The 13,521-nt window shown below is 36.1% G+C and overlaps 1 protein-coding gene across 2 annotated transcripts; it reads right to left on the bottom strand.

The window, feature by feature from the left end:
• Window positions 1–662: 662 nt before the first annotated feature.
• Window positions 663–9,921, bottom strand: LOC132191475 (phosphatidate phosphatase PAH1). 2 transcript variants are annotated; one of them, XM_059606501.1, is made up of 11 exons: window positions 9,522–9,921; window positions 7,442–9,087; window positions 6,764–7,344; window positions 6,586–6,659; window positions 5,535–5,619; window positions 4,430–4,516; window positions 4,007–4,079; window positions 2,646–2,689; window positions 2,404–2,532; window positions 2,234–2,332; window positions 663–980 (listed from the first exon to the last, which is right to left on the bottom strand). In XM_059606501.1, exons 2-11 carry the CDS (start codon window positions 8,949–8,951, stop codon window positions 915–917), a joined length of 2,748 nt encoding a protein of 915 aa, XP_059462484.1. In that variant the 5' UTR covers window positions 8,952–9,087; window positions 9,522–9,921; the 3' UTR covers window positions 663–914. The 2 variants fall into 2 exon arrangements, with proteins under 2 accessions (XP_059462484.1, XP_059462485.1); XM_059606502.1 differs by having other exon boundaries at window positions 7,442–9,018.
• Window positions 9,922–13,521: the final 3,600 nt, after the last annotated feature.

The following is a 13,521-nucleotide window of genomic DNA, read 5'->3' as shown; positions in this document are numbered from 1 at the left end:
AGTAATGCTAGGGGGCATGTGATTTACTACAGGATTCAAAACTCTCATTGATTATATATGAATTCCATATTCTTGATATTTTATACAACTACTTTTTAAAGTTCTATCCATTCTCTTTCAATGATTCAGATTTTAACAACTCAAATTTATCACAAGTAAAATACTAAAGTTTAGGTTTGAAAAATATTCTTAATATTTATTTCATATAACATATAATAAAAGCTCATGATATAAAATGTGAATCGTTTTAAAATAATGATTCTATAAGATAAAATTACTTAACAATCCTGAACCAATTTACTAAAAAAATATGTCATACCATCTTGATTCCAAGTAATGGGCCTCACCCTACAGGCCCAAAAGGATCGCATATGGGCCACCTAACCTTTTTTTTCTTTATTTTTCTTTTTTAAAAAAAAAAAAAAAAGGACCAAATATGTCATTCCATAAAAAAAACTGAATGATAAAATAAAGTGGGGTTACGAGAACCAAACCAATGTATCCAAGAAGAGTGGACTCTCCAACAACAAATTCAAACGAAAAAAGCAACGCCGAAAATGAAAACATTTTGATGATTTCATGGGAGCATCTAAATGCAGCAATGGCTCCCATGAAATCACTAGTTTGCAAGCATGAGAGAGATCAGAAAGACAAGAAAAAGTATCAGTAAACATAGCTTCCTTGTTTCTCTGGATGCAAGTTTTTCTTTTAATGGAGGAGTCGATATCATATACAAAAACCAAAAGAAAGAAACGGATACAAGGGAGAGCTAAACGTCAGCAGGAATTTTTATTCAGTGAGAGATGTTTATGACCCACAAATACCCAAAACTTCCCGTACAACAAGGACTGCTTCTCGTACAACAAGAATGTTGAATGTATTCATATTTTATGGGACACCCCAAGCTACTGATCTTATTGGCCCAATAAATCAATGTCTGGCACTGGCACTCTCCAAAAATTCCATGAGTTAAAATCTTCCTGCACATATATTGATACTTGAGGTTGTGAGATAAGTAAACACCTATTTATTACACTCATTTTTCAACGGTTAACATAACATGTTTTAAAGTGTCTTCTCATATTGATACTCGAAGTTGTGAGAAAAACAAAACAAAATGAGTAATGCTACTCTTCACACTCATTTATCACTGCTAACATAACATGTTTTAAGTGTCTTTCCATATTGATACTCGAAGTTGTGAGAGAAACAAAACAAAATAAGTAATGTTACTCTTCACACCCATTTATCACTCATTTTACAACGGTTAACATAACATGTTTTAAGTGCCTTTTCATATTGATACTCGAAGTTGTGAGAAAAACAAAACAAAATGAGTAATGCTACTCTTCACACCCATTTTATACTGGCTGAGGTAATATATTTTAAGTGGCTTTCCAATATGCCACCTTAGCCCGGTGTGAAATAGATATGAAGAGTAGATTAGCATTCCTTAAACAAAATAGGGTTCAATACTAAATACCCCCATAGGGTTTCATAACTTTATTTTTTCCCCTTAGGGTTTCATTTTTATCACAGGAGATCCATGTGGTTTTGATAATAGACCAAATTAGTCATTCTGTCAATTGGCCGTTAATTGACTTAACGGAATTCTACGTGGATTAATCAAATGTTGACACGTGGCACCCACTTAATTTTTTTTTAAAAAAAAATTAAAAAAAAATGTTTTTAAAAAAAAAGGAAAAAAAATTGCCATTCGGGGGTGGCCAGCTGGCCGGATGGGGGTGGCTCAGCCATCCCCATGGAGCCTAGGGGGTGGCCAAAACTACACCCAATGGTGGTCAAGGGGGCGGCCGAAACCACCCCCAGTAGGTACTGGGGTGGCCGAAACCACAACCAATGGTGGTTGAGCCACCCCCTTGGTGCCCAAGGGGGTGGCCAAAACCACCCCCAGTGGGTATTGGGGGTGGCTTAGCCACCCCCATGGAGCCACCCCCATTTAATTTAATTTAAAAAAAATTAAATGAGTGCCACGTGTCAACATTTGATTGATCCACGTAGAATTCCGTTAAGTCAACTAACGGTCAACTGACAGAATGACTAATTTGGTCTATTATCAAAACCACAGGGATCTCCTGTGATAAAAATAAAACCCTAGAGGAGAAAAAATAAAATTATGAAACTCCATGGGGTATTTAGTATTTAACCCAACAAAATAAGACCCATCCATGTCTCTTTGGCTTTTTGTCAATTCTAAGGTAAGTTATCTTACCTGCTCAACCAATGAAGTTGGTGGGAACATGTCATTGACAAGAGTGTGTAAAGACGTGTAGGACTTCACATCAATGCGATGACTAGTAGCAACCTCACCCTGTCAGTTTAGATCAATTTTTTAGTGAACAAAATACTGAAAAGTGAAAAACATAAGTTGAAGATAAATACCTTAGGGTTGATAATGAATATTTTGCCCTTAGGGATCCCAATTCTCCTGTAACTGAGTTCATCTGTTTCTCTATTTCCGAATCCCGCATAGAATGGATTGTAATCAGAAGGGAAGAGTTTTCTAATATCCTGCATAATATGATATTGCATCATATACAACAAAATGTCAGAAAGAAGGATCCAATGCTTAGTAAAAGTGTCTAATATACATCCAGTAATAAGGTTTGACCTTCGATATTTACCTCTAAACATGCAATCTTGAACTCATGAGGTGCTCTTCTTATTACTGCCATCAGAAATGGAGAAGCAAAATGGTCAATAAGGCATGCAAAGTAAGAAACAATGCAGACTAATGCTACCTGGAAATGAAACTATTGGGTAAAAGTCAAACATAACCCTATTTTTCTTTGAAGTGGTCAATGATGCAATGATAGATGAACATATCAGTGAGGTGTTGCTTCCACATGTGAACAACAAACCAAGGCCATTTTTATAAGCTTTAATACCTTATCATCAGAGCATGTAACATCACACGTCAAAGGTGAACTAAATTAGATGCCTAGGCCTATGGTAAAACTATTAGTTACACCAGTCTCCATTTGATGTGGGAGGAAGGACGGAACCAAGAATTCTTATCTTGGAGGCCAAAGCATGAACGAGAATATATTAAGATTTAGGATTTAATTAATATATAAAAAATAAAACTAGTATTCATTCAGTGTGAACAAAATATAAACAAAATAACAAACACCAAATAATTGTTTCTTAATATATTTCAAATTTTAACTCAATCACCTAAAAAAATGAAACCCGACGTTCTTTTAGATACCGTATCTTCAATTTTGTTGCGAAACCTGGTTTGGATCATATTTACAGCTGAAAAACCTTATTATGTAGTTCCTTGAAAAACAATTTGTTAGACAAATAAGGGAGTTGTTGGGCGAGTTGGGTCATGGTCATTGCATCGTTGCAAAATAAGGGAGGCAAATAATGGTTGTTATGATGCATTACAAAACAAGGGAGGTTGTTCAATTTTTATTTTATTTTTTTCAGTCTAGTCAAATAGGTTGTTTGGGAGGTTGGGTATGAAGATCTTTTGTTTAAATAGGGGCCAAGTCAAACTTTTTTTTAAAAACCCCCCAGGTGGTGGCTCCTCTTAGCCCTTATTTGGGTCCATCATTGTGTAGGAGCTTCGAATACCCATCCCACCCCACCCCCCCATCCCATAGAATTTTTCAAAACTAAAGGGGGACCCCTCAGACCCCCACACACCCCACCCCCCCCAATCCAATAGAATTTTTCAAAACTAAAGGGGGACACATGGCCCCTCCAGAACCCCCCTCCTTTTATCCATCATTGTGTTGGAGCTTCATATATCCATCGCCCCCGGAGGAGAGAATTTTTATGCATGTTGATCGCTGTGAAAAAGTCACTATAACCACTAAACATTCAGACAGAAATCATATTTTGTAGAGAGCAACCACTGAATATCCCATAATATAGCTGGCACTATAGGCAACTGTACTACAGAATTAATGCAGGTTAAAGTATTTCTACAAATTAGTGGCATTATATAATTTCTCTAGGATGGGAAGAATATCACCTTCTCGGTACAGTGAGGGAAATAATCCATCGGGTGAAATAACAACAGGTCCATTTGGTAAAGTTTTCCCATCCTGCAAGTGAAGAAAGAGTTGCCAATTGAGCTTATATAATTCTACCACCACGGTAGCTATAACCTCTACACTGCAAGTGTACTGTAAGGCAAGAGAAGAGAAGAACTGAACCAATACGTAAAAACTACAAAGATCGACCATAATGACCCATATAGACATATGTGCATCAACTTGTCAGAAACTAGATCATAACGCAAACCCTTCAATGGAGATAGAAGGCAAAAACTACATTGATGCCACCATGCTGTCAATTCTTAATTTAATTTCATCAAGCTATAAAATCTCACAGATAGGTTCCCATTTTCAATCAGTTAGGACCGAGTCAACCAAAAACCAGTTTATCTTGGTACCTGTTTCAGATTAAGCAAAAAACTTCTAGTTAGATATGCCTGAACAATGGCACGCGCACTCAAAAACAGCAGCTGATATCCATTTTCCTGTAGAAAAAAACAGGGATCTAATATTAGACATCCATATACAAAAGAAGGCCATATAATTCCAGAACAGCTGATAATTCTAGTTAGAGGCTTTCTTTTGTATACTTCCTATGTACTTAAGGGCACCTTGCATCAATTACTTGTAAAAAAAATATAATTCCATGTGCAACTCCAAAGAAAAAAAAAAGGTCATTAGTTAAAGGAATTAACTCAACAACCATACTGCTCAATAAAATTTATCATTCAACCAAACTCCAAGAAAGCAAATGCTTCAAAAAAATTGAACTACTGATTTACATAGTGCTATGAAACAGGAGATGAGAAGATAGTGCCATATTTCACAAGCTTGATGTTGCAATGATCTAACAAAACTGGGATTTGGTGGGCCATTTTTTATTGTGTCAACCAATAACAGTTTCTCCTCTTCTTCCCCACCTCACCCATCCCTTTTCCAAACTATCTTAAAATTGATAGAAAGAAAGATGGTCAATCATGTGTAGAAGTAGCATGTGGCACACATGAATCCTTCCCCTCAGAAAAATCAAAATGACAAGAAAAATGAAAAGATTATATGTCCATGACGAAATGATGCACATGAAGAGAAAAATATAGAAGCCTAGTAATCATAATAACAAGCCCTTCACTGATAGATAGTGGCAAAACCAGAGGTCGAACTGCATAGTAGATTTGTGAAACATACTAGAAAACGAAAAATAGTTCACTTGCTAGATCGAGGCTGTAGCTGACAAGAAAGGGATGTACTGACTAATTTATCCTTGGTGAACCACTATAGTTCCACGATTGTTAAACCTTGCTCAAGGCTAAATCATACAAACCAAATCTGTAGAGTACATTTTGAAACATATCTCAGATCAATAAAATCACTCTTTTTGTCCAAAGTCAGAAATACCTTATTGCTTTATTGGCTCCTACAAACTTTGGTAAGATTAAAAGACTTGGGAGTCAGACACAAATCAAATGAGGATTTGGGAAAGTTAAAAGTTAGACAAAGGCGTACCTTAATTGCCGAGAAAAGTTTAGCGACCCCAGATTGAGTCCAATCCCTTCCAACTAAAGGCATGAATTGGCCTAAAACATCAGACCTGGAAACGAAGAAAAACAAATGGTCAAGGTAATGCACGTCACAAAACCTATTGTTAATTGGAAGACATTCAAAGTTATAGGTTTCATCATAAATCGATTTGACAAGAATGCTAATACTTTTAAAAGTAGAAGTCATTATAGAGGAAGGGTTTCTTCTTTCCATATAAAATGTTATTTTTCCCTCAGCTAAGTCATTAGTTCCACAATCTTTACTTAATACCATATTAGTGACTTCTATTCCATATCACCAGATATGTTTATATTTCCAACTTCTATCAAAAGGTCTAGTTATGATAAAGCAACCAGGAGATCAAGCAAAAATGTTTTTCCCATTGAAATCTTATATGCAAGCATCAGGACAAATAAAATTGCCCCCCATGTACAAAGACAATTATAAACAAAGAACACCACTTATAATAGAACGTTTCAACCTATCAGCAAGAACCTTAAGCCCTGCTTAGAGGTGATTACAATGCAAAAAGAGTCCCTTGGTGTCCTTGACTACATCACAAATTAAGGCATCATGGCTATACAATTGAAACTAAAATTGTTAATGATTTGTACTGGATGCCTGTCAGTATAATGTACAACAAGGCACATGACAAATAAAATACTCATTCTGCCAAAGCGTAATATTCCAAAAAGAATAGGAGTTAGAATCTATATGAATAAAACCATGAAAGGAGACCACATAAGAGGAAACACCCTCATGGAAGCCTTGGTGGTAATATGACAACTTTAATGACTTGTGTATAAACTGAGAAGTGAAAAGTCTAAAAGAAATAATGTGTGTGGAAGCTATGGTCAGGCATTTGGGCTCGTCATCTCTTGGGGTCAAATCTAATACAAAATAGAGGAAGTAGACAGGGAAAAGAACATCATAAATAGCAGCATCTTCATCAACTTATAGGAAGTTCCAGTAAAAAACATATTTAGCAGCCTAATATAAGATTTACTATACGAACTTGGTTATTGTCCCATCAACATCTGAAATTACAATTCGTGCATTCCACTTCCACAAGTAAATACGAGCATCAACCTGTTAAACGTAAATGTGGTATTAGCAATAAGAATATACAAAATCCAATCCTACTGGCTACCATCTGCATATTGCAAGTTTTAAATGCTACATGATTAACATACCCGTTGTGTTCCTAGAACCCTGGTAGAGAAACTGAAAGTTATCATATTTTGACCATCTTCCAGATTCAAAGATGCTATCTGCTCATTAGAGGGAACATTGGTCCTTATCAATTGCTTGTGAGGAGACTCCTTGCCATCATGCGATGTCATAATTGATAATGCTTGTAAGTTACCAGATTCAGAATCAACAAAGACCTCCTCACTTGATGCATTACTGCTAGCATGATCAAGTGTTTTGACTCTTCTAAATGGCCAGAGCCATCTGCGTCCAGATGAAGCAGGGGAAGCAGGGTTACCGGAATCGTCATCCCTGGGCTGTGGTGTGCCCACGGGAATTGTATCTTTGTGCTCAACAGGTAATTCTAAGCCAAATGCAGCCATTCCAAGAACAAGAGGAGCAGCTTTTTCCCACTGCAAGTAGCTCTCTCTAAATCTGATGATTAGATTCTCATTTCTAATAAGCGATACTGCAGAGTTTTTAAACTCCTCTTCAGATATCCGATGTGCATCAAAAGCTTCAGCAGCAGCATCCAAGCCCATACCAGGGTGAAGTTCATTCCTACAGAGCGAGATCTCAAACCCTGCAAATTGTAAGAAGGATGGAAGAAAATAAATACTCTCTAAGATTGACAACAGGAAAGCCCATAATTTTAACAAATGCCACTAAGAACTCCTTACTTATGCTAGAGTGAGTTTGTATCCCTTCACTGGAAGCTTCCGTTTGAGGTTCCACTAGCTCACTTTTACTGCACTCATCTTCCAGTACAGTTCTCAGTGGACTATTATCTATCCCTTCGAATGCTGCTGATGTAGAAAAGTTTTTGCCCTTGGATTCTGAACCATTAGTGACAGAATGAACAGATATGCTGTCAGACACCATATGTTGTGCACCTGATGCATTTTTCTCAACTGATTCAACTCCAACCTGTAAGCCTGGAGATGCCCCATTACCCAGAGAACTAGAACTACCGGAAGCAGATAAATCATAATCCTTTCTAGATTCTACAACGCCCTCGTCTTTGTCTTCACCAGCTACTGGAGAACTCTCCTGAGATTTCTGTTCTGAGACATCCAATGAGGAAATTACATCATTTAAATCAGCATTTGCAACTTGTTTGGTCAACTTTGACAGCTCCAAACAGCTCTTAAACACATCTTCCCTCTTGTTATTAGCAGACACTTCTTCTGAATCACTCTGCACGAGTATCTCTCCTTCCTGATCTGAAATGCCCGGAGCTTCTTGAGATTGACAGACATGCTCCCCTACTCCTTCACAAACTTCCAGCTGGCGCCCAATAGCATTGTCATCATTATTAATGCTGCAGACATCATCAGATGCAACATTGGCCGTAGATGCACTCAGCTTATTAATATAATCTGCAGCCCAGACATCTTCACCTGAACCAAACTCCTCATTGCCTTCACAAAATTCTGTCCCTTCACCTGGGCCTAAATGAAACTGGGGTATGCTTAATTGCACATTCTCTGTATTCTGCTCTGATGCTGAGATGGGGGCTGTCAGTACATGACCATCCACACTCACCAAGATCACTTCTGAATCCGAACATTGGGCTTCCACAAAATCCTCACCATCTAAACTTTCATATCGATTAGATCCATATTCCGACAACTCAACTGAACCCTCCAAAGGGGAATGCTCATCCTTGAATTCATAAAACCTTCGCTCAACATCAGATTCTACCCTCTCAATTCGGTCTGCATATAAGGAAACAGATTCATCTCGCAACCGAACCACCTCTGAATCAGAGACACTATGTTCAAGTCTATGAATGTCATCAATTTTGTCATTACTACTGTCTTTGTTATTATCACCTACAATACTATCCTCTCCTGTAACTACTAAATTATCAGAATCCTTTACAACCCCATTTGTCTCACTTCCTTTACCAGCATCAACCTCCTTTATAAAATAGGCTTCGCCTGAATTATCAAGATACATATGGAAATTGGCTTCAACGCCATTGACAGCTATGCGGACAATCTTCTCAGCACCTTTCAGAACTCCCTGAAATTTACCAAACCGGACATACCAAGGCGTGCTTAGGAACGTCCCATCCGGCTGCTGAACAACAATGACATCGACAGCCCCACCAAAGGGGTGAAAAGGAGTAGCAACAGAGTAAACACCTTGTGAAATTAGGCTCCCAACCCTACCAACCACATTCATCTGGTCAACCTCCACTCAAACCCTCAAGATTTTGGGAAGCCCCAATTAGATTTTAATCTTTGTTTCCCTTCAAAAATAACATCCACCCAAATTGAAATAAAATTATTTCCTCCAAACAAGACTGCGACGTATTTCACTGCGTGAAATCCAAGACAAAAAAAAAAAAAAAAAAAAAAAAATTCCATCAAATGATCATTTTAAAGAAACAAAGTAAATAGTACATATGATGTCAACGCCAGTTTGAAGTGAACTTAAAACCCTAATATCCGTTTGGTCGCCAAGAAAGGAAAGAAAAGGAAAAGAAAAACTTGACATGTTCCAGTAGCCATTTCAAACCCACGAAAATACATGCACATAAATGAAAAAATCAACTCCGACCCGCTAAAAAAAATCTCGAATTTTCGATTCTTTTCCCAAGCTTCCTCTTTCCCAGCAACCAAAAATGCAGAGACACCAACTTCCCGAGAAAATTAAACAAACAAAACCCACAAAGATATATATATATATTGCAGAGCGGAGAACACAACCTCTCAGAGAAAATTAAAACGACATTAAGGTGGTTACACTTACAGATTGAAATTTGAAGATGGGCGAAGACAAACCAATCTAACAGCCCAAATGCTCAAAAAAGTTTTTCTCTTGCTCTTTCTTGGTGAGGTCGCTTTAGTCTTCTAGGAATTTCTTTAATTAATGTTTGTGTTTGCGTATTCAATCCTCCCTTGTTGAAATGCTTGGCGGCTTCGAAGCTTGGACTTTTCGGGGGATTGTTTGGAGGATAACAAATGGACGCCAAAAACCAGCAAGCTCCATGGCCAAGCAATAAATAGGTATTCCTCGAACGGAAATGCTTAACCGGTCCTGTTGTTGGATGAAATTACAGAAATTGCTCTCTAGGTCACCGGTAAATATTGAATAAAAAGAAGGGTTTTTTGGGTATTCAGGCTTAGATTCCTTGTTAAATACTGTACTCAGATAAATGTCTCCGGGTTTAAAAGGAAAGAGCAGAGACCATCATCACCTCGTAGTGCACTTTGTCTTGAAGTGAACAAAATATTTATTGATGCTCTGAAAAAATAAAAACAAAAACAAAAACCAAAAATTAAATAAAATTACACTTACTCATGAAAATTTCACTCAATTATAATATCTCAAACTAAAAAAAAAAATTATATTGACCCATAATAGTTTTTTTCTAAATTAAGTGTAGTGAGGTAAAATTAGTTTTCTCAAAATTTTATCGATTATAAAACACCAAAAATGCCCTTTGCGCTATAGTCCTTAGGGTCCGTTTGGAAATGTATTTTTTAAAAAATAATCTGTGTTTTTAAATCAAATCGCAATTTTGAAATGCTTGAAATTGTGATTTTAAAAACGCAAATTTTAAAATCGTGAAAAGACCTGCGATTTTTATAAGCTGATTAAGCTGATTAGAATATGCTTATTTAAAAATGTGTGAATTTAAGCCAAAATTACGATTTCACTTAAAAAAATGTTTGGGGCAATATTTATCTATTTGGTCATGAAACAGCAATTATATGCTAATGTTATCAAAACACTCAATTGATAAAAAAAAAAAAAAATACTTCTTAACATGTTTTACCAAACGCCTGCGTGATTTTAAAAAGTAGCGATTTAAAAAACGTAAACTTTAAAAACGCAATTTTTAAAATCGCACTCCCAAACGGACCCTTAGAACATGTTTGAAATTGCATTTGAAAAATAGAGATTTTAAGTTTTTTTTTTTTTTTGCCAAAAATGTGTTTTGGCTATTTTTTGGTTTTTTGGACTCTTAAAAGTACTTTCAATTTTTTTTACCAAATGTGTACTTTTTTTCTTTAAACGGATTGTTGAAGTGTTAAATAAACTTTTAGACCCTTAAACGCACACTCAAACATGCCCCAATCGCCTTTTCTTTTCTTTTTTTTTTTTCTTTTTTTGACACCTTTTCTTTTCTTTTTATAAGCAATAATATTTTCAAAGATTAATATCTTTTTTAAAACGATATATCCAAGGACCAAGATTTTGTTTTCTCTCCTTCCTTGTCTTATTTTCTCTTTTTACTGGTACCCTGTTATGAAAAATATAAATTTATCTCTTAATATTTTTTCCTCTTAAACCTTTGTCCATCCCTTATTATTTATACCTAAATAAATAAGATATACATTTTAAGTTGACCCTTTTTCTTTTTCTTTTTTGTAGGATTTTTAAGTTGACTTTGATCGTAAAAGTATTACCAACTGTTATGATTCTTGAATTGTTAGGTCGAATTGTTAGGTCACGTGTATCACATGATTTCTTTGTGTAAATTAATGTCTGAGATGTATAACTAATGAGAAATGCTATTTTTTGAATTTTTGAATTTTTTTTTGAATTTTTTTTAGTTTTTCCTAAATTTATGAGAGAGAACTAGTTATAGGGTACTACTAGAAGTGCTCTAAGTATATGAGTGACACAGCATAATTGAGACTAAAGTCTCGTTTGATTTGCAAAATGGCTATTTCATTAAGAAAATAAATAGTTAGTCGAAGCTTGAGGAATGACTATTCTATTAGGAAAATAAATAGTTATTACTAGCAATAGAGGAGGGTAAAATGGAATAATTACTCTTATTCCTTATTTTAGTAACAACACATATGTTTTAAGTGGAATTGAATCAAAATTACTAAAAAATTCATCACTATTTATTTCTTTTTTTTTCAACTTAATTTTAAAAAATTAAATAAGTGGTCGGCCACCCACAAAGTGGCCACCACTATTTATTTATTGTTTTCAACTTAATTAAAAACAGAAAACAAAAAATATAAAAAATTAAATGGGTGGCCGATCATGGGTGGGTGGTCACCCACAGAGCGGGTATGGGTGGCCGCAACCACCCCCGAAGCCATCTAAGGTTGCTGTGACCACCCCAAAATGCCACAGGGGTGGTCACACCACCCCCGGAGCACTTAGAGGGACCACCACGAAGCGCTCAGGGGGTGGTGCTACCACCCCAGCCTGCCACCCACTTTTTTTTTTTTTCTTTTTTTTTTGTAAGTTTGAAAAAAATTAATAATAAGGGTATTATCCGTATATCCATATCCGCATCTGCGTGGTTAATGCGGATAATAAATTTGGATATTATCTGTTATCCGCATTGAGGTAATGAGCATTTTAAACCTTGAAATTATAATTTACTAATTATTGCTTCTAGTAAATACAAAAACAAAAACAAAAACAAAACATTATTTATAGTTGAACACTGTTATTCATATCACACTTTCTAACTATTTTGCCAATAAATTTTCATTACATACATTATTTAATATTTAGCTTCTAGTAAATCTATAGTTGGTAACAAGAAAAAACATTTAAATAATAATAATAATAATAATAATAATAAAGGAAGAACATATAAGGCAATTAATTAGAACAAATTAAAAGAGTTTTCTAAAAGTGAAATTCAATAACATTGCGAATCTAGCAAATATAAGAAACAAAAATCCGACAATATATATATATATATATATATATATATATATAAGAAAAGCATTCACTTCTTCATTAATCAATCAAAAAGATAATACAGACTGCTTTCTTTGGACAATCTCTAGGATACAATCAGGGATTTCTCCCAACCACTCCTTGTCAATTCCCGATCTCGCTGCCAATTTTGCAAGATGATGAGCTGCGAAATTGGCACTACGTCCTACATACTTAATATCCCAGTTATTAAAACCGTTGAGCATAGATTTAGCATCTGCCACTAAGTGTCCAATTCTGCTCCAGTTTTCTTCTTGTGAATTCATCGCTTCCACCACGTTTTTGGCGTCAACTTCCAGACTAATAATATTCACGCCAATTTCCAGACTGAACCGCAGTGCATGGACTGCTGCTAAAGCTTCCGCAACTGATGGATCTAAAGTGCCTTGACTGGTACTGCACCTGGCTGCAATGACACACCCTTCATGATCCCTGACAATCACGCCCATGCCTATTTTGCTACATTTGACGTTCATTGCAGCGTCCCAGTTGGCCTTTAGTCTGCCCACTGGAGGTGCGTGCCATTTTTCATCTTCGTTGCTCCCCTGTACTCTTTGCGCATGAGACTCGACGCTATTAGCTTAACCATATTCAGAAATTGCATTGTACACCTCTGTATCAGCAAATTTGGATGGCAAAATGCTCCCCCATAAATCACTTCATTTTGTCTAAGCCACAATTGCCGTGATAAACCAATAAAGAATTTTATTTCTTCCTCATTTGCGATTTTCAAAACCTCCTCCAACACCTTAATAAAAGGTAGCCCCTTAAAAGAACTCTTTTGGAATTTTTTACAACTAGATCCCCACGCATCCATAGCTGAAGAGCATTCCCATAATATATGGATAGGTGTCTCAACCTCCAACCCACAAATCGGGCACAGCGGATCCTGCACAATTTTTCTTCTCAAGAGATTATCCCTAGTAGATAGAATATTATGGTAAGCTCTCTAGATAAAAATTTTCTCCACACTAGGGATATGTAATTTCCAAATCCGTTGCCACACTTCACTCTTTTGCATACCCGTAGAACTACCTGCCTTATATCTATC

This window comes from Corylus avellana, chromosome ca9 (assembly GCF_901000735.1).
Source record: "Corylus avellana chromosome ca9, CavTom2PMs-1.0".
Taxonomy (NCBI): domain Eukaryota; kingdom Viridiplantae; phylum Streptophyta; class Magnoliopsida; order Fagales; family Betulaceae; genus Corylus; species Corylus avellana.
The sequence above is the reverse complement of the archived record's forward strand: the minus strand, read 5'-3'. Positions and strand labels throughout refer to the sequence as shown.